This window comes from Ciconia boyciana, chromosome 1 (assembly GCF_034638445.1).
Source record: "Ciconia boyciana chromosome 1, ASM3463844v1, whole genome shotgun sequence".
In the NCBI taxonomy this organism is placed as follows: domain Eukaryota; kingdom Metazoa; phylum Chordata; class Aves; order Ciconiiformes; family Ciconiidae; genus Ciconia; species Ciconia boyciana.
In genome coordinates, this window is record NC_132934.1 from 78,799,131 (window position 1) to 78,821,835 (window position 22,705).

General features: G+C 37.8%; 1 protein-coding gene across 1 annotated transcript in view; it reads left to right on the forward strand.

Annotated features, from left to right (window-relative positions):
* The first annotated feature begins 421 nt into the window (after nucleotides 1-421).
* The window catches only part of ARHGAP8 (Rho GTPase activating protein 8), a 69,877-nt gene continuing 47,593 nt past the window's right edge, over nucleotides 422-22,705 (forward strand). Inside the window, exons 1-3 of the mRNA XM_072876189.1 lie at nucleotides 422-440; nucleotides 13,092-13,203; nucleotides 16,414-16,551. Of these exons, the coding sequence (XP_072732290.1) occupies nucleotides 13,167-13,203; nucleotides 16,414-16,551 (175 nt within the window). The 5' untranslated portion in view covers nucleotides 422-440; nucleotides 13,092-13,166. The remainder of the gene's footprint in view (nucleotides 441-13,091; nucleotides 13,204-16,413; nucleotides 16,552-22,705) is intronic.

The window sequence follows — 22,705 nt, forward strand, 5'->3', positions numbered from 1 at the left end:
GACAACCTTATTTACTTCTGATCATTGCATTAATGAGCAGTTTGTATGCTCTTCTTCCTCCGCTATATGGCCTTGCTGTTTTCCACAGCTGACTTACAGTAGCCTTGTCCCCTTGCTTTTTTCTCAAACTCTGCACTCTTATGTTTATATACTGCTTATTAAATATTTATTAAACATATCAAAGGGAATATTGTTGGAAGGTGCATAATATGATAAGTTGCTGGCTGCACAGGCTTCTCTTTGAGGTCACCTGAAGGGCTTGAGTGCCTGAAAACCTACCAGTTGTTTTTTAACCCTGCTGCATTCTTTGACTTAGTAAAAACCATAGTGTTTCCCTCTATGCCTTGCTTAAACTCAGACCTTTGTGTTGCTTCTGTTGTAGTATGCTTCAGCCTGTAACAACACTATAGACTGTAGCAACGCTAAGACTACTTCAACATGTAAGTAATATAGAATTTCTGTGTTTTCCATTTTTGTGATGTGCTGACAGAGAAGAATAATGAATAAACAATATGGTCTTGTTAGATGTTAGCATAGGTTTAAGTAAGTGTGTATACAACTGATCCACTTGTATCTTTAGACTTGTGTAGCAATTAGTATACGTATGTTTAAAAGTTCAAAAAGATCTGGATACCAGTGTTGTTAAGTACCTCTGAAGAGCCTTCTGGTTGTGTTTTTCGTGGAGATTAATGGGCTAATACGCATCATTCCTGCAATATGTTACCAGTGTTAGATTTCTTATGTGGGAAATAGGATTTATTATTTTCCAGATGTTAGAAATTTTGATTCTTTCCTAGGATGATAATTTGTGCCTGTTTGAGGGTGCAGTTAAAGAGGGAAAGGTAATAAACCAGATGCAATGACAGCAAGTAGTTTTACATGACAGTAGGGAATTGGCAAGATTTCTTTTGAAGTTGACTTTTGTTAAAGTATGGAAAAGGTCTGATAGCAGAATCCAGTTAATAACGGTAAGTAATCATTTCAGCCACCATGCTACTGCTACCACTTCATTTCTTTTTCTACAGAATCTTACCTGAGAACTGCTCTGTAACATGCATGAATATAGACAAATACCTTTGGATAAGGTGATGATGTCTTCAGGGTCGAAGTCGTTATAATGGGGCAATGGTTCCACAAACATTATTACAAAATATACATGCAAGCAGATCAGCCAGCAATAAAAATTTGATCCGGATCATGCAGTGATGCACAATCCCATTTCTGTCAATTTAGTCAAAGTACATTGAGGCAGCAAAAAGCATAAATCCTTGTTTATGTCAGCTTCAGGAGGAGAGGAGATACTTGATGCCACATAAATCTTTCTGGTAAAAAAGTTAACCTGCCAAAATTGTTTGAACAAACTTGAATTTGTAGAGTTCCCTTATGCTGTGTCATTTCTTTCTTTCATGTGACCTCAGCTTTTCTGATCCAGTACAGGGAACTTGAAAGTCACACTTAATATGTCATTGAACCATGACACGAGACACTTCTTACGCAGATTTTAGCTAGTCTTTTTGGAGCTAGTCTTCTGTATGCCGTACCAGGTAAGAGAATTACACCTCTAAAAGACATGGGCATAGTGAACATGAAGGAAAATGGACAGGAAGCCTTTTAGCCATATTTCAAACTTTAAGTCTAACTTTAGGGTTAGGTGGGGCTTTTTCCAGCCTTTACGATTTAGTATGGAAGGATCTGCCTTTTCATCCCTTTTCCTCTTCTATTTCTTTTTCTTCCTCTAGTTCCCATTACTCCATAGTCTTAGCTGACAAATTTATTATTTTATTCTGCAGTTTTGCACGTACAGGAATTCTTTGTGCTCTTCCACCAACATTACCTGTCACAAAATTTTGCTCACAAAAGCCAGCAAAATAAGGTCCGTCTGAGTTGCTAGTGAGTTTTAGTTTTGGTGGCAAGATAAGCAAGAAACATTTTAACATTGTCTTTACAATTCTAACATCAAGAAAATAGTTGAAGCTCTCGAAATGTAAAATTGTTTTTCAATTTTTGTTCAGTTGTAACTCCAAAGTATCTATAGAAATTTAGTGTGGGATGTGATTTTAATAGTCAAGATTCTGAGGGTGGGATGTGCTGATGTGAATAGAGGGGAAATTTGAGGTGGACTGAATATGGAAGTTGTGTTCAAGGTTAGATTTGAAGTGGCTGTTGTTGCTGCTTGATTATATTGATAGTATCGAACGTGTGAACTGTTTTTGGGCCCTACTAAGCCCCTTGGCACAAGCAGATCAATGACTGAGTTCTCATCTGAAATGCTTCATGGACTGCTTTGGCAGCTTCCTTGACATCATGCATTGAACTCGTTGTAAAACGCTACCAGGCTTTACAGCACTAAATTTAGTACTAAATACAGTACTAAAGTTACAATTGGCTGGGTGGAAAACATTTAATCTTAATACTTGTGAATTAATGGGGAAATAATTGTTTCGGGCAAACCAACAGCTAACTGGGTCTTCAGTGCACTGATTAAGAAACAATCCAGTGCAAATGGAGAAGCAGTGGAACAATAGGTGCTACTATCGTCATTTTACTTGATTTTGAATTGAGATTTATAACTAAACGTGGGCTATATGTTCACCATATAAAATAGCTTTTGGAACTTGCCTCCTCTGCTTTACAGTACTATTTCATTTTTGTGCAGCTTGGATGTGGGAGGGGTGATGGTAAGCCGGGGTATCGCTACATCTTGACAAGAACTGGAAACATTGGCCTGTGTTACATAAATATAAGAAGAATATTAATTTATTTTAAAAGCCCTAATTTATTCCAGCCAAAGGAATCCCCAGTGAATAATTATGCAATTAAAAAAACCCTTTTTATCATAATACACCAACCCTTTGTCCAGTAACTTGTCAGATTAATTTAATTAAAAAACAGAGTCTTAAAAATATACTTGTCTGCAATTGAAAGTGTGTAATCCCTTGAGATGGAAGCGCTAGTTAAACATGAGTTCAGCCCAACATAATTCTGGCACATTAGTGTGTATTACAATATATTAATTTACAGAGCAAGTTCCATAGATGACTGATCATTAATGTTTATTATGATTACATTATAGTAATCTTTGTTTTGTCAATAAACATTTACGCTGAATCAAAAAATGGTGGTGTAGCGTGTCACGTTGCAGCCACTTATCCATGTTCAGATAATTTTGTCCTAACGATACAGCAAGCTTACATGGCTTTCTGTTAATTGGTTATACATTAGGCACTTTTTTCCATGTGCTTGCACTGTGCCAGATGAACGAGTGGATGTGATAAGAAAATAGCTGTACTGTTTCAGACAACAAAAGAGTATTTCCAAAACCTCTTTGCTAGTAATGGGTAGAAATAATCCCTTTACTTTAGCGCTTTCAGAACTGGGAATGGCTGATACGTGCAGGTATTTATACGCAGTAGGGAAACAATTTTTATTTCACTCTGACATACTTAATTCTTCCCATAAATAGATTTTTCGACTCCTTCCAGCAGAGAAGGTGTGGCAGGGCGGGGGGAAGAGACCGTGCTTACATATTTCATGGTCAGTGACATGACAATGTGTCTCTGGTTTCCCAGTAGAGGAGGAAAACAAGTGATGGGCAGTCTGTAAGTTCAGAGTATAACCTGCTCTGTTTACCTACCTGCTCCAGTCCTGCAACAGAGGTGATCACAAGCATTATAGAGGCAGGCAAGTTGCAGTATACTTTGAGACTGGACATAGTATGTAACTGTGGGAACATGTTTTATTAGGTGAGTGAGGTCTGCATGGCAGCCTGCAGTCCAGAGCCAGCTCTCAGAGGAAAGACAGGAGTGGACAGAGTTGGGTTTATGCATCCCGTGGGGGTTGTTCATGGCCCAGGACAGCCTGTAAAGGATGTCCCAAACCACAACACAGCCCCTGCCGCAGGAAGGGTGTGCTTGTGCTGCACTATGCAGTAACCCTGTACTTTCATATCTCTGTCCCACTCCAGCATCTGTACTATTTTAGGTAATTATGTTCTAAATTTTCTTATATACAAACATGGGTGTATGTGTAAAAAAAAAAAAAAAACAAACAAACAAAAAAAAACAAAAAAAAAAAACCACCACCACCCTAATGAATACATTGTTCTCCCCCAAGGCTCTCTCTGAGAGGAAAAATAATTCTGTCCAACAAAAATTGAACTTCTCATTTCAGGAGTGTGCTACACAGTGTTTACCATCCTCCCTGCTGAGAATTCACTTTCTTGCCCAGTGTAGCAAATGTTGCTTTATCTGTTTTATATACAGTGGATGTTTGCTTTAAATGAATGCAGTGCTGGTTAAAAATTACCCAGTTGATGGCATCAGAACCTGAAGTCTGATTTATCATCAGAACAAGTAGCATGTAGGCACCTCCTTCCTTCCCTTCGACATTAATAAAATTTTGTTCTAAACAAGGTTTGAACCAACGGGGGTTAAGAGGATGCTTCAAAATTACATTTATCATCTCTGATAAAAATGCTTACCCTTTCTGTTGTTACTGGTCTCTCCTATCTTTGCTGCTATACATAGTGAACATAGAGTTTGCTTTGTATTCACACTGAATTCATGCTGGTAACTCTGTGATGAAAATTGTTTGTGTACCAGGTTATTGAGCCATCAAGCTTCAGCAAACACTATATCATAAATGAAAACCATTGCTTAGAAAATTACAGTTCTGGTTGCCAGTATAATTGTAAGTACTAAGGAAATATGAACAAATACATTTACTTGTTCAGTCAGGTTTCATCATTAACAGTTTAAGCAGAAAAAATATAGTGGGATGAATTCTTAAGCCTTAATAACGTAGGAAGTTGTATAAATAAGAGAAGATCTGTCTGCAAATTTCAGACAGAATTCTGTTCTAACAAATATCAGAGTAGCCCTAAGAAATGTAGTGGACTAAAGAAACCCCTTTACTGCAGTTATGGGCTTTCCATCCCCTTTGTTCCTGGAGAGTATGCAACCTTGGAGGTTCATTTATTCATATGCAGCCTGAGAGCTTGAAATCTGATTGTGCCAGGAGTGGGAGAGATGAGAACAGAGAGAACTTCAGGCAGGAGAACTTGGACATCAGCAAAGCAGAGGGTTGTGTTAACCAGCAGGTTTAGTGGTGGTTGCAGGTGAAAAACTATGCACAGAGGAACTAAGCCATGGTGAAGGAACTAGGGAGAAGGTGGAAAACATAGGAGTCATGGTGGAAGGGAAAACAAAGAGGTGAGCAAAGGGGAATGCCAGACAGAAAGGAGAAAGGAAGAATTTGGTGGATGGGAAGGCTGGAAAACAAAGTGAGGGGAGTTAAATCAAGGGAGGAATAAAGAGCCACTTGAATGGGCACAGAGAAGTATGACTGAAAACACAGTCAAGGAGGGAACAGCAAGTAGCAGGTCATTGACTCCCCCTCCTTCACATTGCCGGCAGGCACCAGGATTACCAGAGAGTTGGCATTTGGCTGAACAGAAGACGGGATTATCCCACCTCATCTCGAAGTGGGAGTGTTAAAAGAGTGTAAGCACAAAAAAGCCAGGGGCAAGTTGCCAGCAAAAATTGGCATCAAAACCACAGTCCCTAGACCTAACAGCAGTAATGCCTGGGTGTAAGGAAGTAGGGTTTGGGGTGCAGGCTCTGTAGGGAAATCATGCACTGTGGGCATGAGGACCATAGAAGTGCCAGCTACCTGTAGCACTCTGTCCACAGGAATTGCTCTGCCAAGTTGAGACACCAGCCAGGATTTCTGCATGGCGCTAAGCTATGCTGGGGGGCGCTGCCATGTAGACTTATTTTTTCATGGCCCAGATTTACAATGCAGATGTGCTCTGAGTGGCCCAGGTGTTGGAGGAGCAAAACCACATTTCTGTGTGGCTTCAAAACTCCAACGAAACAAAGCAATTCAGGTGTTTGGGGGGGTTCGGTAACTGAAGAATATTGCTTTAGTATTTATCCAGGAGTAAATACTGAAAAAACTGCTGTATGAACTTGGGCTTCTTTCCAAGTTTAGGGCAATATATACCATCAGCAAGTAAACGCCGTTCTGTTTCCAAGCACTGAATGGATGAGCGTAGTAGAAAATTGTTTTCAGAGAAATCAGTGCTGTTTGATCAGTGTGTAACTTGGTATGATGCTCTGTCAGAGCACAGAGGCTCGTGACGGGGAGACTGTCTTCCTTTCTTTCTGATTTTCAAGGCTGTGTCTCAATCTATCACAGGAATTAACCTTTGTGTGTGCTCCTTCTCTGATCATCGTATGAAAAGAAGTTCAAAATCCCCCAAACTAATGTGATACAGAAAGGATAAAGTCTTCGTTTGGATTCTTTTTAAGGCCATATGCATTTAATTTTTATTTTTACTCTTCCATTTTAACATATTATTTTTCATCTTAGCCCTAAAAATAGATAAGTTTTTACATTATTTCTGGGACAGAGAAGTGATACTACAGCACAGTGTTATTTTGTATGGAGATGGGTAGTTTTAACCATTGTAAATTCTTTACTGTTTTTGTTAATTCTGAAAGAACAGAGGTGTCAAATTAACATGTAAGAACCCAAAGCATGTTAAAATTTATGTACAAGTTTAATGCTGAACAGTTGTAGGAATATTTCTAATATTTTGCTTTAGATTGTAGCATGATATTTTTGTGTGTTAAGTGATATGGAAATCAATTTATATAGATGCAATTAAGAATAGTGATTATGTGTTTAAAGTTGATTGAAATATCCATACATAGTTGGATAACCTTTTGTAAACTTGCATTGAACTTTTCAAAATAACAATTTTCTAATTGTAAATATTAATTTACCAACCTGTGTATCATCATCCTTCAAATTCTTTTTTTTTTTTTTCAATTTGATGAATTATTTTTTCTTTTGAAAACTAATTGTTCATGGAAAGTTTGGTTAAAAATGTTTTGACATTGCAGAGAAATATGGCCAGTTCTAGGAATTCGTGTATGTTTATCTTTACTGCACCAAAACCAATGGAATTTATTACAGTAGTAAAATTAATTTGGGATTAGAGCCCAAATGGAAAGTTTAATAAAATTAAAGCTGTTTAAATTTTCCTGAATTTCAGGGTTCAATAACACTTCTCATCAATATTGATGTGTGGAGGTAACACTAGAATATTTACTTTTCCAGGCTTCACAGTATTTTCGTTTTGAAAAGGGTATTTCAGTTCTGTGCAAAACTAGAGATGCAGCCATGCAGCTTTGCTTGCTGTGTGCAAAGCCTCTTTATGCAGCTGGCATCCTTGCAGAGGATGGGAGTCCAGGCTGTAGGGTGAATCTGTACTGGCTCTCAGTGTGGAAGGAGAAATCATTGCAGCGAACACGAGACCCCCTTTATTTTAAGAAAGGTTTCATCCATCTCTCCCCCCCCCCCCCCCTTTTTTTTTTTCTTACATACTTCCCATTTCTCCTCTGGTCAGCATGGTAGGTGCAGTTGGGTGTTTACATTGCACATCTACACATCTCTATCACAGAGTATAGGCCTGACTTTAGGGCCCTATATATTCTCCAAAAGATGCAAGCTGCTGTCAGATATAACTGAGAGTGTGGCTGTAGGTTATAGGCTCCCTCTTCCTTCATCCCTTGGTGTTGGGTGAAGGTACAGCAGCAAGCAGGGCTATACCACATCTCTTCCCCACCTGCAGCCTCTCAGTGTGCAGTGGTGGCAGTGCGTTGCCCACTATCGTGATGCTAGGAAGGCAAATGAGGCACCAGCTCTCACATGAAAAGTGGTGGGGTTTTGTTTGTTTGCGCCACTCCCCCCCCCCCCCCCCCCGTGAAATACTGTACCAAATGCCTCCAAAAGTTTGGGGGAATCTAGGTGCTATATGTAAACCTCTGCTATTTGTTTGGTTAGGTATACAGTAGAAACAGCTGCCTGACACAAAGAAAGAAGAGAAGCAAGAGAGAGTAGAGGGAGAGAGAGGAAAGAGGGTAGCTGGGAAATGTTAGTATGGCAGCTATAGATTTAAAAAAACCCAAAACAACAAAAAAAAACCCAAAACCAAAACAAGCCCCAAACCCCTATCAGCTGCCAAGTGAAACTTAGAGTTTCTATGGTCTGATAATTTGTAGAAACTCCAAAGAAGAATGGATTTTCGATAATTTCACCTGCGATGCAGATCTCCAGTAACTCCAACAAGTACTGGTATTTTAAAATGAGTGAGTATGTACTCCATACCCTCAGGTTGCCCACCCCCACAGCATTTTGCACAAAATGGGGAGCAGAAGCTGGGAGAACAAGAAGAGTTGGCTGGGCGTTGGTGCTGCTGCAGCAGAGGCAGCCAGGAGTTCAGGGACAGGGAGCTCGTTGGAGGAAAAGGCTGATCTGTGAAGAAGTGGTGAGTAGTGAAGGAATGCTGTCATCAACTGTACTGCTTGTATTACTTGCTTGGGTGTACAACTGCTCTGCTGTTGAACCAGAGGTTCCTTTTTAAAAGCTAATCCATGCGTTGTATATGTGGAAATACAGTACTCCTCTTGATTTTAGTTATTCTGTCGCAAAAATCGGTCTAGGTTGTGACAGACCCTCTGAGTAGCAAGGCAGACTTTTGACATTAGCTGAACTAGACCCAAATCAGTCCTTAAAATAAAGGAGGCCCAAAGGACCACAGCCCTGTATGCTCTCCAAGATAGTATAGTAGACATATACTATCTTGGTGTCTACTTCCTATGCATGGTCTAACTGATTTTTCACCAACGTATTGCCAACAAAGAATGGTAGGTCAATAAAGAATATCATAGAATCACAGAATATTTTGGATTGGAAGAGACATTTAAAGGTCATCTAGTCCAGCCTCCCTGCAATGAGCAGGGACATCTGCAACTAGATCAGGTTGCTCAGAGCCCCGTCCAACCTGACCTTGAATGTTTCCAGGGATGGGGCATCTACCACCTCTCTGGGCAACCTGTTCCAGTGCCTCGCCACCCTCATCATAAAAAATGTCTTCCTTATATCTAGTCTGCATCTACCATCTTTTAGTTTAAAAACATTACCTCTTGTCCTGTCGCTACAGGCCCTACTAAAAAGTCTGTTGCCATCTTTCTTGTAAGACCCCTTTAAGTATTGAAAAGCTGCAGTATGAAATATGAAAATAAATGAATAAATTATGTCAAATACCTGAAACAAACTACTAATGAAGAACATGGACTTTGGTTTTGGTAGATATTGTGTAGGAAATACAATGAGGAAAAAATACTATTTAGTGCAGACAACCTATGGGAAGAAAAGCAGGATGCTTTGAATACACTTTTCATGAGTACATTATGCACTCAGCTCATATGTTGCTGTGTTTATAAATTCTATAGCAAAGTTACTGCAGTATTATAAATAATCTTCTGAAACCACTTTACCTGGTTTTGTAGACAATACCCCTTAGCAAATACTGGGTGTACACAGAATTCTCATCCTATCAAAATGTAATTGCAGACTGATGTTACGTGGTGAGCTGTGTCACACCTTTTAAAAGTAACAAAGAATATCAGTGGAAGGCAAGAACATCAGGAAAAAAAAAGAAGAGAAACCACACTATTTAAATTTGAAGAACATCATATCTGACAGCTGAGTGAACAAAAAGAATAGGCATCAAAGACGTCTGCGCCTTGACAAATGTTGGGAGGAATCTCTTGCCTTTGTTTGGACTATCCGTAGATGCGAGTTCATTATCAAGCAGTTCTGCGTGCGTGACTGCCTTCATTTTCGATAAAGTAATGCTCTTTTAGGGATGTCAGTAAGTAATAACCTTGCCTGTAGAGGGATATAGGATGTGGTATTTTGTAAAGTACTTCCAAATTTCTATTATTAATGAAAAGCTTGTAGTTCGGCTCTTTTTGGGGCTTTTTTTACTGCCTTTTTGGCAGGGTGAGGTGGGGGAAGGCACTAAATCTGACAGTTTACTAGAAACGGTGATACGTGGCATGGAACGCTATTAAGGAGATTATGTTATCTCCTAGGAACAGAGAATGCTGCGGTCAACAGGAAATCAATTTCCGAGGGTGCTACAGTAAATTTGTCTTGTAACTGGAAACTTTCTAATTGCTGCCCCAAGGGAACAGTAAGCTGAAAACCAGGCAGATGGTTTCTTCCTCATTTCCCTTCTTCTTTGATTCCGTCTAAATTATTTCTAGCTTCCCAGTAACTTTGTGCGTTAAACGTTTGCAAATGTTTTAATGCTATCATAGTTGCTCTCACTTGTACAGTAACTTTGGTGTTCAAAAGCCAGATGTTTTTCAGCAGGTTTTGAGAGAGATTTAAATCTGTCCTCTTTAGATTGAGCCACTACTTCTAACTATTGTGTTAGCAATTAGGATGAAGGAGAAATTGGTTTTTATTCAATGTTATGCAGCACAAGGATTGTATCTTTTTTTTTTTTCTTCAAGTGGGGGCTCAAGGAGATGGGGTTTTTTTTCCTGTTCCATCAGTTCATTGAGACTTTCATTACTCATGTCATCTAAAAGCATTCTAGTGTTAAAGATATAGTCTAGTTTTTATGGCTTATGATTTTATTTATGGTTTACGGTTAAAATTAAATAGGATGGAAAGGCCTGGTGTAAATAGGTACTTTAGAAGGAAAGTAGTGCCCCATTTCCTTATAAGAGCTTTCGGAAATATTTGGCTGGGGTGAAGTCTGTGAAGATCAGATATGTTGAATGTTGGCTTTCTTTGTTCTGAAAGTTTGGCTGAATGCAGGTGGTAGTCGATGAAAACTAAATTGAAAAACGTAGTGGAAAAATAAGTCACAAAGAGCTTGTTGTGGTCAAGTCCCAGCTTCAGCAAAGAGCAGAAAGGTGTGCTTGAAATACTCGGTGGAGTTGGAGGCTAAGAGGTGTGAATACAAGTGTGAGCTGTAGGTTGAATTTGGAGCCCCTTGAAAACTTCTCAGTATCATTATGTTCCTACAAAATGTAAACATTTTTTTTAGGAAAAAAAGTTGGGAGGAGATTGTTCAGATAAGATAGAAAAAGTCAGCTTTCCTTTTTGTGCAACTACACTTTACTTTAAAAAACATTTTTAAATTTTGTTTATTTGAAGTAGATACTTATGTACCATTTACTCCTGACCATTACAGGTACACATGATCAGATAATATACCAAGTATTTATGAGTAAACTACGTCAATTAGTAAATCATCTACAATACCTGCCACAAATTAGTTGCTAAAAAAACATGCATTATCACACTAGTTGCTAATTGTTAATTTTAGAAATGTCTAAATACCACTCAGAATAATAATAAACAAATTAATTACTGGTTGGAATATCAATTACTAAGGGGTTTTTTTTTTTGCATCATAATTTAAAAACAACAGTGGAATTATAATTTTGAATACCATGTGGTAAAATTAACGTGAATTGAAATATATCTGGCCCAGAATTGCTTTCATTTTTTTAAGAAAATTGTTGCTCAGTGAGAAATTGCATAATTTTCTCTCTTGAACTTAAGGGGACTTTTCCCTGTGTATGTGCTTTTAAATTGAGAGTTTCCTGTAAATTGAGATAATTATTTTCAACAAGAAACAAATAAGATTGTTATGAAATAGTTGGTAAGTGTTTGAAAATCTTCAAAGTGGTAGAACCATGTTCATATTTTATCTGCAGTGCAGCAAGTTATGGAAATGCATGGTTGCCTTTGATAATTACTATTACATTAATATCAGATCTCTGAAATGCTTTGAAAATTTATGGAAAACCTTAATTAGCCATCAGAAGCTCTTTTAAATAGTATGATGGTTAGTAGGTACTTGTTTTAGTGTAGTTAGTACCTGGGAGCTGTAGCCATATACTAGGATGCAAATTTGTTTTGCCTGTATAAACTGAAACCCAAAGGATAGACTTTGCATTAGCTAGAGCCTGGCTCTAGTTCACACATGTAGTAACTGTGGTCACTCTAATGACTTATCCCTCCTCAGCAAAATAGGTAAACGTATGCTTATAATTAAGCAGATGTTCGCTTGCTTTGTTGGTGTGCATTTTATTTCTAGCAAATTACTTATATAGCCTTTCTCTGGTTAAAAAAAAAAAAAGATTGGTATCTAGCTTTCAGACTTGTGGGTCTGGAATAAACCTACTTGACCTACTTAAGCTTTGGGATGTGCAGGGTGGGCAGCAGCAAGCAGGCAGACTCTCTGGTCTTGTTTGGTCTTGGTCCAAAATAATTTCCCAGTTTCAGTGCTTTGAAGTAGCAATACAATATCTAACCTCTTGGCAGAGGAGAACAATGTGCTTGTATATGCCTTTTCTCAACAACCAAGCCATAAATGTGCCTGTTTTCTTTTTATTTAACATGCTTAGATGAAACCAAACTGGTGTAAAACAGGGGTATTAAATTAAAAGGAGAATATGAAAAGCTCAATTTCTTTCTCACCTCCACACCCGAATCTGGGTTTTTAATTTAAGGGAAGTACTCTTATTGCTGCTTGGAGCAGCTGCTTGGGGAAACAAATCTTCTAAATCGTATTCTTCGCTCCTGATGCTCACTTTGGGTGTGTTACTTAGTATTCTGTTTACAAAGCACTCCTCAGAGTGTTTGACAAAAAACAGTGATTACACACAGGAAGTGCTGTTTTTCCAGTTTTTTATATGTTAATGCTCACTTGAAATTTTCATGAAGCTCCTTCATATGAAATGTGTGGTATAAAACGTTTCCTGTAATAAAACTTAAAACTGCTATGGAATAAATTACTTTGGTGTGAGGGTATGGAGTATATATCTTCTTCATCAGAGAAATAAAATGAAGAACAAACTAAGAAGGTGTATGTTGTTTCCAGAAGTGAATTAATCTGCAATTCTGATGTTTATCATTAAAAATGTGTAATATGTAAGTATTTTTAAAAAGAACTGCCCTCCCCAATAAAACCAGATTAGTTTGTTGAAAGTCTTTTTATTGTATGTAGCTTTTATTTTTTGGACCGCTGTTTTAAAATATTTCTATAGTACTCTATGTTGTAAGAAAATGGTGCTCAAATGCAGATGAGCTGGTTCCTCAACAATAATTGGGCAGTAGGATTTTGGGGGTGGGGGTTATTTTCTTTTTATATCTGTATAGTGTGTAAAATATGCCACGTTGTGATGACAGCTACTTTTTGTTTATTTTTGTAGGGTTGACCCAAGGACCATTTCGTTCTGCAAGAATCAGTTAGCGAGATCTGCATAGACTTGTTCCTAAGGGGAAACATGTCTGAGATTGACTATGAGAAGTTAGCTGAAATAGGTAAATATTTTTTATTGTACTTCAAATGGCATCTGTGTAGAGTTACAGGTGATTTAATAGAGCATCTTCAGTAAGTGAGAGGCTTCACCAACATTTTGTAATATTTCTTGGAGCAATCCAATATGAGTTACAGCCACTGTACTGATGTGTACCCTATTAAAGCCATTAGGGTTGAAGGTTAGTTTAATACATGCAGCTTTTATGAATTATTGGTAGATGTTCCTAGTGCAATTCTAGGCTATTGGAATATCACCATCATCACATATTGTGGCACAAATGGGAGTCATTACTCCAAACAGACAAGTATTGAATGAGCATAGAGATTACTGTATTGCATGTTATCTGCCAAGATGTTAGTTGAGCTGAGCAATATGACCATGGCATTAGGGGCCTCATCGTTTTGAAAGATCAGCGTTACATTTTTCTTCCTTAAGTTTTTGAGGATGCCAGGCTGAACCCCAGAGCAAGAGTATTCCAGAGCTTGCCCCCACCCTGTCCCCTCAGTCTCCCTTTACCTGTCCCTCACCTTAGCTCTGATTTCTCCATGTCATGACTTTCAGCAGCAGCAGGCTGGCCTTTTTACTCCTAAGGCCTGATTCAAAATCCACTGAAAGCAATTTTCCCCTCAGCCGTGGTAAGCTCTGGATCAGTCCCTTCGTTGTAACCCAGCTTGGGTTGAACACTGATAACAGGTGGTCCTCTGCTATAGCTGATGGAGCAGGGCAATAAACTCCTCTATCATTTGCAGGAAAAAAATGGAGCTGAGGTCTCCTCAGTTTGGAACAATGAATCTTCTTTTTCATTTGTGTTTATTATGAAACATCTCTTGCTCACAAAGAATTATCTTACTAGGTTAGGGTTTACTAGCTTTTCAGTAGATATGATTACTGTTGGGTCTTCAGTCGCCGTGAATAAGTGCCGTACAAATGGGCATGTGTATTTACTTTGCTTCTCTAGTTCTTTGGCACATCTCAAAGCCAGATAGCTTGATATCTATACTTTGTTACAAATCCCTACCCCTGCTTTTTGGAAACCTGTCTGTTTTTATGCATAGTACAAAATAATTTTTTACAGAAGGAGTTAGCCTCTGCCTCTCTGTACCAAAGGCTGTAGTTAACATATTGGTTGTTTCTGTTGTGTTTAACTTGAATATACTTTTCACTTTTAACAAAGCCTGTTAAGTTTCAATGGATTATGGTAAATGGTTCACAGCTACTGCTTCACATCCCCACAGACTACCATTTTCTATTTCTTTTTCTCTCTCCCCTTTGCAACTTTTTGTTACTTTAGGTGGTTACAGTGCTCAGACATGAAAAAATCCCCTAATAAACAAAATAGTGTTTTCCTTGTTCGGAGTTTTAACGTGACTTAAATATTTAAAATGGGAATAAACTGTGAAATTCATATACTGCATTATGTTTGTATTATTCTTCCCACCTCTTGGGACAAAAACATTCTTTAACTGGAAAAGTATTCTTTCACTTTAAGGTTAGTGTAGCTTTTTATATATGATACACTTTTAAAGGGTAGAAAAATACACATTTTGGAGATGATAATAAGAATTTAAACTTCTTTATGTGTATGAAGAGGACTCTAATGGTGTATTTCTAAAAGCATGGTTTTTTTTCTATAGGACTGAGGAGGCTTTAATGTGAATCCAGACATAAAGAAATGTAAAAGTAGTACACGTGTTCCTGACTCCTCTTTGTCTTTGAGAAGCTCAGCCACTAGTGGCATTTTTCATCCTCGTGAAATGCATTTTTGGTACAAATCACGTTAAAACCAAAAATGAGACAATAAAGCTTTCATGTGGCTGTTTATAGGATAGAAAGATACTGAGAAACTGTGAGTGGAAAGCATTCAGAAATATTTAGTAAGAGTTTTTCTCTAACACTTATTAGCTACTGGCACATAAATCTGGCTGAAATCAATACTTAATATACTCTCTCTGCCCTAGTGTGTCTTGCAGGGTGGTCAAGGCATATGAAATATGCAGATGATTAGAAGGCAAAATATTCTTGAAGTACTTTTTAAAGTGGCACTAATAATGTTATAGCTAAAACTGTTAATTCTACCTTATTAAAACTTGCATGATAAAAAGAGATGGATGATGTACAGGGGGTGGTGCAGCTTATCAGAACATTAATTTTTCTCTTTATGTGTGCCTTTTCTTCTCTTAAGCCACAAAGACACTTGTGTGTTAGTGTGTCAATTTAATGTTATTCCCATCAGTTTCTAGAAAACATTCATTTGAATAGTGTAGAAACATTAGTGACAGTAATTGTCCCAGAATCTCTGTTCATTTGGGTATGTACTTAGGATCAGCTCTTTTTGAACCTTACAACAGTTTGGAAAAAACTTGGGAAAGAAAACTCCAAAACAAAACCAAAAAAACCCTGGAACAAGATCGACACAAGGTCGATTGACACAAGGTCAATCATGACACAATACCTTGTGTTGCTCATTTCAGTGCAGAGTAGATTTGAATTCTAGGATCTAGTCCAGAATATAGTGAAGTTGGGGGAAGGATGCCTGTTGATTTTACTGGGCTTTTGAGCAGACTTTTACACCTTTGCTTGGCCTCTAGCTGGAGTATATGTTGGATGGACATTTGGCTGCCTTGCCTATTGCAAGTTCAGAAGGTTAAAGGATTTCGAGGAAACAGTGGATTTTTTGAGGGAGGCGAGATGAAGATTTGTTTGCACTTTGCTACCTTTATGCAAAGTAATGAGTCTGTTCTCAGAAAGTGTTCATGTGGGATGTTAGTGTGGAATAGCTGTCAATGGACATGTTAGTGTACTGAAACTTTGACTTCCCCATTTGGACAACCTTGAAGGAAAAGACAAGAAGCTTAGATGGATACAACAAGCAGATTGTGGGAGTGTAGGAAATGATGAGACAACACCAGCAGTTGTGAATAGCAAGGTCACAGCTTGCCAGCTGTCCAGTGGTTGTAGAGATTTTTGTGAGCATCACAGCAGATAATAATCTTAAGGAGGATGTGAAGGTAGCTTTGAGGTATTAAAGGGTTGCTTTTCCCACATGTGACAAAGGGTAAAGAACAAGAAACTGATCTGAAACTGCAACAAATGATGATAAAGGCCTGTGTTTTTGTCAAACTGAGCCAAAATTCAACCCTTTAATAAGGTATTGGAGGCAAAAGTTTTTCTTTGTTCATTGGCACTTAAGCATTCTTGCTTGCTCCTTTAGAACTGCAGAAAGATGAAGCGGAAGATACACAGTCAGAACGGGAAGAAACATTTATGTCTCCACCACTTGAGGATCCTGAGTTAAATATCAATCACCCTTACTATGATGTTGCGAGACACGGCATTATCCAGTTAGCAGGTATGTTTGGAAAAATACTAGGGCTTCATGCTTACTAGACCCCTTACCACATTTTTCTTACTGTACTCCTCAAGGTGATGCACAGGAATCATGTTGATGCTTTCAGCCTTCATCCTGAAAAGCAGCGGAATAGTAATATATGAACTCAGTGCTTTTCTACAGATGAATTATGAGCCAAATATTTGAGCTTAATCTTGCTTTAAAATATAACCATAGCAATATATTATAATCTAAGGCCTAACTGTGGCTGTAACAGATCTGTACTTTGTGATAAGCTGTTTTGTTTTCTGAATAACCTGAAGTGTTGTGTAGCCACATGTAATCATTTTTCTAGTCTGCCCTGGAAAGGGCGTGCAACTGTGAAGAGATATGGGTTACTGTATAAAAACTAATAAAAGGCAGAAAGGAAACTGTTGACGTAAATGTTAACTGCATTTATCACCTGGCTTTCTGTTGTGACATGGAGAAAAGCTATGGGTACGTAGCATATTTAAATATTGGATCATTTAATGTTTAGTTATTTATTTTTTAAAACATTCTGGCAATGTATAAGACAGGCAGGCATATTTGTGATACAAAAGCACCTCTTTAAAGTATGCATTGCATATTTTTTTCCTTTTGGCTTATTTTTGGCATCAATGTGCTTGTTAACATAGCATTAATAATCACCATCCTGAACTAAAGAAATGTATACAATAAGAAACAAGTAGCGGTATTTAACACTGCTCATCCTAATGAAGTCTAAGATTGTGTTATGTTGTGCACACTTTTTGTACCCCATACTTCAGTAAGCCTAGATTATTTTTTCAGGAAAATTATGAACTCGGGTTGTACACATGTACCTCCCTGAATTTGAGCCATAAACAGGGTGTCAGCCAGGTGGATATGAACTTTAGCAAAACCAGTCCTCTAGCGAGGTATGGTTGACTAGGGCAGTGAAATCTGGGGTAATTTGACTTCTGACTATAGTGGGAGGAGAAATTTACCCAAAGTAACTTCTCTTCTCGAAGCTAGGTATACACAGGATAATAATTACCTTTTACCGTCTTCAAAACTAACCCCCCAACGTAAGACTCAAATCCATAAACAAGGGAATAACATTCACGTTCTTGCGATTCAAAAGCTACTACCTGCTAACCCACTAGGATGTTTCTCACTCAAGCACCAGTTTTGGGATGGGGGAAATACCAAGGTAGAAAAGTTATTAATGAAACTATTGAAGTTAAACTGACAAAGTGTGAAATAGACTTGTTAACAGACACACTGGATACACCAGAGTCGCTGTAACGGTCCACCTAAGAATCTCTCCCATCTGCTGTATTAGGCAGTGCTACATGATAATGCTTTAAAAGAGATCTTCAAGACTTTTTTTCTCCTGCTGGTATACTCAACATCAAATTGTGATGGGCCATGTATTTACTGCTTCAACTTTAATCATGCGCAACTATTTAGTAAAAGTTTGTTCTTGCTCCTCGTTCTTCATTCACTCAAAGCTGCCCTGGAAGTCTTAAGTGCTTGATATTTGTCTGTTTTAGCTGGTGTTAATTCTAAGGGATCCTTGTGTGTTTATTTTCCTTGGAGGAACGATTGTCTTTTTTGCAGCTATGGGCAGAGCTGCTGGGTGATGAGCTGAAACCCCTGAGCCTGTGCTTAGACTAAGCTCCTCTTCTCCATCCCTCCATACTGGGCGAAAAGAGGACAAGTTGGCAATCTTATTGGTCAGTCAAGGAGAACTTACCAAGACATTCCCTGCTGATTTAAAAAAAAATAAAAATAAAAGTTTACTTACTACCAAGGCAAACAAAAACTGTAACTTTCATAGTGTCAGAAGGACTCTGTCATTTGACTCAGAAGAGTTAAAATGGTGGGGGAACTCAAAAAAGTGGAAAATTTTGGAATGAGATGAAAGATACTGGAACAGCTCCTCTTAAAATTTCATGCTTTTACTGATGGTAAAACAGGGAACATGTGTTGGGGGCAAAATGATAACCAGCCTGCCCCTTCCTAAGCTGTCCTGCCTGGCTTCACCTTATGCATATGCCTTATTCCTGTGTTACAGAATGGGAATGTGCTTCAGTATAGTGGAGTGAAAGCCACAGTGTTTTTTAAAGACCTACCTGTAGCTTCCATAGTTTCATCTTGGAACTTGCTCTGTATCAGTGTTTGCTTGGAATAAAGTCCAAACATTAGGTATACTCCTGGTTTAAATTCTCCGGAGCAAATGGAGGTATTCACAAGATGAATTTAAGGTGAACCTTGGCTGAAATGTTGGGTTCTGTCTGATGGTTTTGTCCTTACTGCTGCAGTCTTTTGTAGGGAAAAAAGTCCCCTACCCGTTGTTTAAGCTCAGAAAAGAGTGACTTTAGCTGCCATTTCAGTCAGAAATATATGACGGGGTTTTGCAAGTCTACTGGACGATTTAAATGCGAAGCACAAGCCAGGAGCCGTGCTTCAGACAGCAGTCTGCACCCTTTAAAGCAGCTCTGATGGTGGGATGTAAGAGGAGAACGCAGAGGTGTGCATATGAATGCAGAACATGGGGAAGGTGAAATGATCTGAAGACATGCTTCACCTCCACAAAACGAGACCTCCCTATCCCCAGTGTTAACTGGCATGGAGTCAGGCTTGAATGTTTTCTGGATTTAGATTCAAGTGAGGAAAGGATGAGCTCTACAGATCTCCTTCCCATCTTGGAAAAGGCCAGTCCCTTTTGAAACAAATAATTTTAAAATTATTTGTACCTAGTTTGTAATGGTTTTAATCTCTTTGCATAAGACAAAGTATAATTTCAGAATGGCTGTTTCAAAGCAATTCTGAAAGCTGTTCCGCCAGGTTTTACTTCTGTAATTGAAAGGCAATGAGATGTATTGTTTGAAATGATTGAAGAAAAAGAAAGAATTTAGGTGAAAATATTTGCAGTAATTTATCCACCTCTTAGAGTCATCTAGTTTCTAACAGTTAATTTTAAAAAAATCTAAAATTCCTTCTTGCTTCTCACAAATTAAAATTACTTATACCTGCTTTCCATAACAATAGCTTTGACTATATGCAAAGGAGATTTTTTGAGTTGTATTCATACAGCTTTAAAATACAATTAATTAAATAAGAATAGAGGACATTTTAAAAAGATGTAAGCTTTCATAATTGTTTATTAATTACAGACTGATTTATGTCACAAATACCAATGTGCAGCTGACTACTCTAAGCATTTGTAAATGGAACAGTGCTGCAGTACCGGTTCTTTTTATTTCTATTTGAAGGAGAAATTTCAATCTGTTGCCTAAAAAGATTTCTAAAAAGAAACTCAAGATTATTTTTCTTTGTGGCAAAAAGGAAGGAACATATAAGTATATATGATGCATCAAGCTTCCTTATTTTCTATAGTTTGCTTCTATAATATGATTGCTGACAACTTTTTGCAGTACCTTTTTTTTTTTTAATATGTGCTTATTTAGTAGGACTCTTATACTTGTGTTTTCATTAACTGCCAGTGACATCCTTTTATGTGTTAGACAAAACTTTTTAATGGAATCAAAGTCCATCATTGTTTTAAATCTATATTTCCCTCTTAACCTTTTAATGCTTTTCTAGTTATACTTAAAGATTTCAGGTATCCAGCCTGGGTCTTTGTAGAGACTGTCCATATCTTTGTTCAAGATCCAGTTAATTTCATGTCCCTTTCTGATTTTGAACCAGTACATTAGAAACTGATTAGAATAGTATTATGTAGATCAGACTGTGAAAGGTAAAGTTGTAATTTAGTTTTTGTAACATGTAAGGAGAAACTGCAGTGAATTACCCAATAAGCCTAAGACACAAGTCTTAATAATTTTCAGTCCATCTCAGTGACAGCTTTGCTACTTCTTGCAATATCTTCAGGACCAGATCTGTGGTCTGTAAATTGCAGTGCCATAGGAAAGAACGGGGTTTAAAGATTACTTTTTTTCTTAAAAGGTTTACTTTGTTCATTTTTTTTTATTTCCAAAAGATATTCCTGAAATCAGTGTATCTGACATTATTTCATGAGTACCCTTTTGGGGAAAACAACAATCAACTGGAGAGACCTAGGACTTGGGCACTTTTCAAGAAGCAAGCTGAAGGCTCTGGTTTGTAACCGATTTGCAGCACAAGAACAGATTTTAATGTGGGCTTTGTACTTTACAAAGCATGTCCTAACCATTTGGGGGGTGTTGTGTTTTTCTCTCAATTGCTATGAGAGGAGCTCCAAAATAAAGGTTGATATCAATGGAAAGTGTTTCCTGCTCTAGTGAGGAGTGATAGAAACATGGGTTCAAATCCTTTAGGCAGGAATTGAACTTGCATTTTCCAAATTCTGCACCAGTTTTCCTCTTGCTTCTTTCTCCAACTATTTTCTGCTCAGAATGTGAAAGGAAATAAATTCTTATTTACCGCATTCCTCGCTTTGAACATCAGACTGTAAGTTATAGTGTCTTTTTTAAAGACAAACCTGAGTTAATTATATCAAAATGTATGGATGTGCCTTCTTGTTGAATCTAAGAAAATATAATGGGTCTGCTTTAAACATCATTTAGTAGAGTAATAGGCTTGCTAAAATAAATGATGGCTCAAAGTGCCAAATTCAAATGTGAATGTGAACTCAATTTTAGTTTGGGTATCCTGACAATATACCACAAGTCATTCTACACCTGAATATACCTCATTAAAAAGAAAAGCCGAGCACTATTTCCCCTTTACCAAGTAGATGTAAATTATATTCCCTTTCTGTTTGACTATTCTGCTCTTTCTTTGCTTTTCTTAAATTTTCTTTTATGCTTTCTGTGAATTATCAAAATACTTAGTTTTGCATGACTGAAAGCAGTTTTGATTTTCAGTGCCCCTTTTAAGACTAGAGTATTGTTCTAGTCCAGATAGTCAGCCAGATAGAACTGTACTGACATTAGAGGGGTTGGCTTCTGGAATGGCTTTAACTCGCCCTTATTTCAACTTATGTTACATACTTTAAGAGGAGCACAGATGAAATGGAAATAATTAATTACATCAAAAAGCAAGCTGTCCCTTTGCTTTCAGCTGATCTGAAAAAAAAATGTTCTATAGCAAAGTATTTTTCTTAGACAAAATTTAGAAGAAAAATTGCTCATGGAGGAATATTTGCTTTCTGAGGGGAATGAACAAGGTTCCTGATGTAGGAAATCTGAACATTCACTTATAGTAATTCCTATTTAGAAAGGTACCTGAGTGTGTACTTGATTTTATTTGCAATTTTAGCACTTTCCAGAATTAGCCAGGTGCAGTACAGGTGCAGTCCTCTCACAGAAAGTTGGTTTCTAAATAAACAGGTGGACATGAGTGGAATCCAGAGGAATGAATGCAAAAAGGGAACTTTGTGAAATCAAAACGAGTTGACTCTTGGAATTTAGAGTTGGTGTCATTCTCCATGTTTCCTTGGTGGATCTGGTCTCTGTCCAAAAGCATAAACATTACAATGGATATTTTAATACTTCATCTTTAAGCTGTCCGATATCCATTGTAATGTATTTTCATATCATCAGCTGAGGTGATCAATGCCAGGAGAAAGAGGACTCAAGTCTCTGCAGCTAAAGGTATAAGCTTCTCCTGCTAATGTTGAGACTCAGCTGTGTTATCTTGGGTGTGTATTTCTTAACTGACTAAGATGTTTGCCGTTATGGATGGGCAGAGACCCATAGTGGATTAGTTGTGGGTGTATTTACTGTCCATTACTCAGCCTAGGCAAAACACAGAAGTTTCATGATGGCTTTTTGCAACCCTGTATTTCCCTGAGTCAGAGTAGAAGGAGGCTTGGAAGCACAGTTTGTCTCACCATTTAACATGGTGTAATTGAGGTTTAGGCTCATTTTCTCTAGCTTAAATCCTATGAAAGAAACAAATATGTGAGCAAGTGTTTTCACTATTGTGGCAAGTCCCCTGGATTTTGACCCTGCTTCTACTCCAGTTGAAACCAACGGCAAAACTTCTGTTAACTTTAGGATCTCGCTTTGCTGTAATGTGATAATGACAAGCTTTAGTGAAGTAAAATGATTTTTCACTTTTCACTTATAAAATAGTAGTTTATTATCATCAGAACAAAAGCTCTTTAAAAGTCCTGCTAAAATTACAGCATTCAAAAGATCTCATTTGCAAATTGGAATGAGCT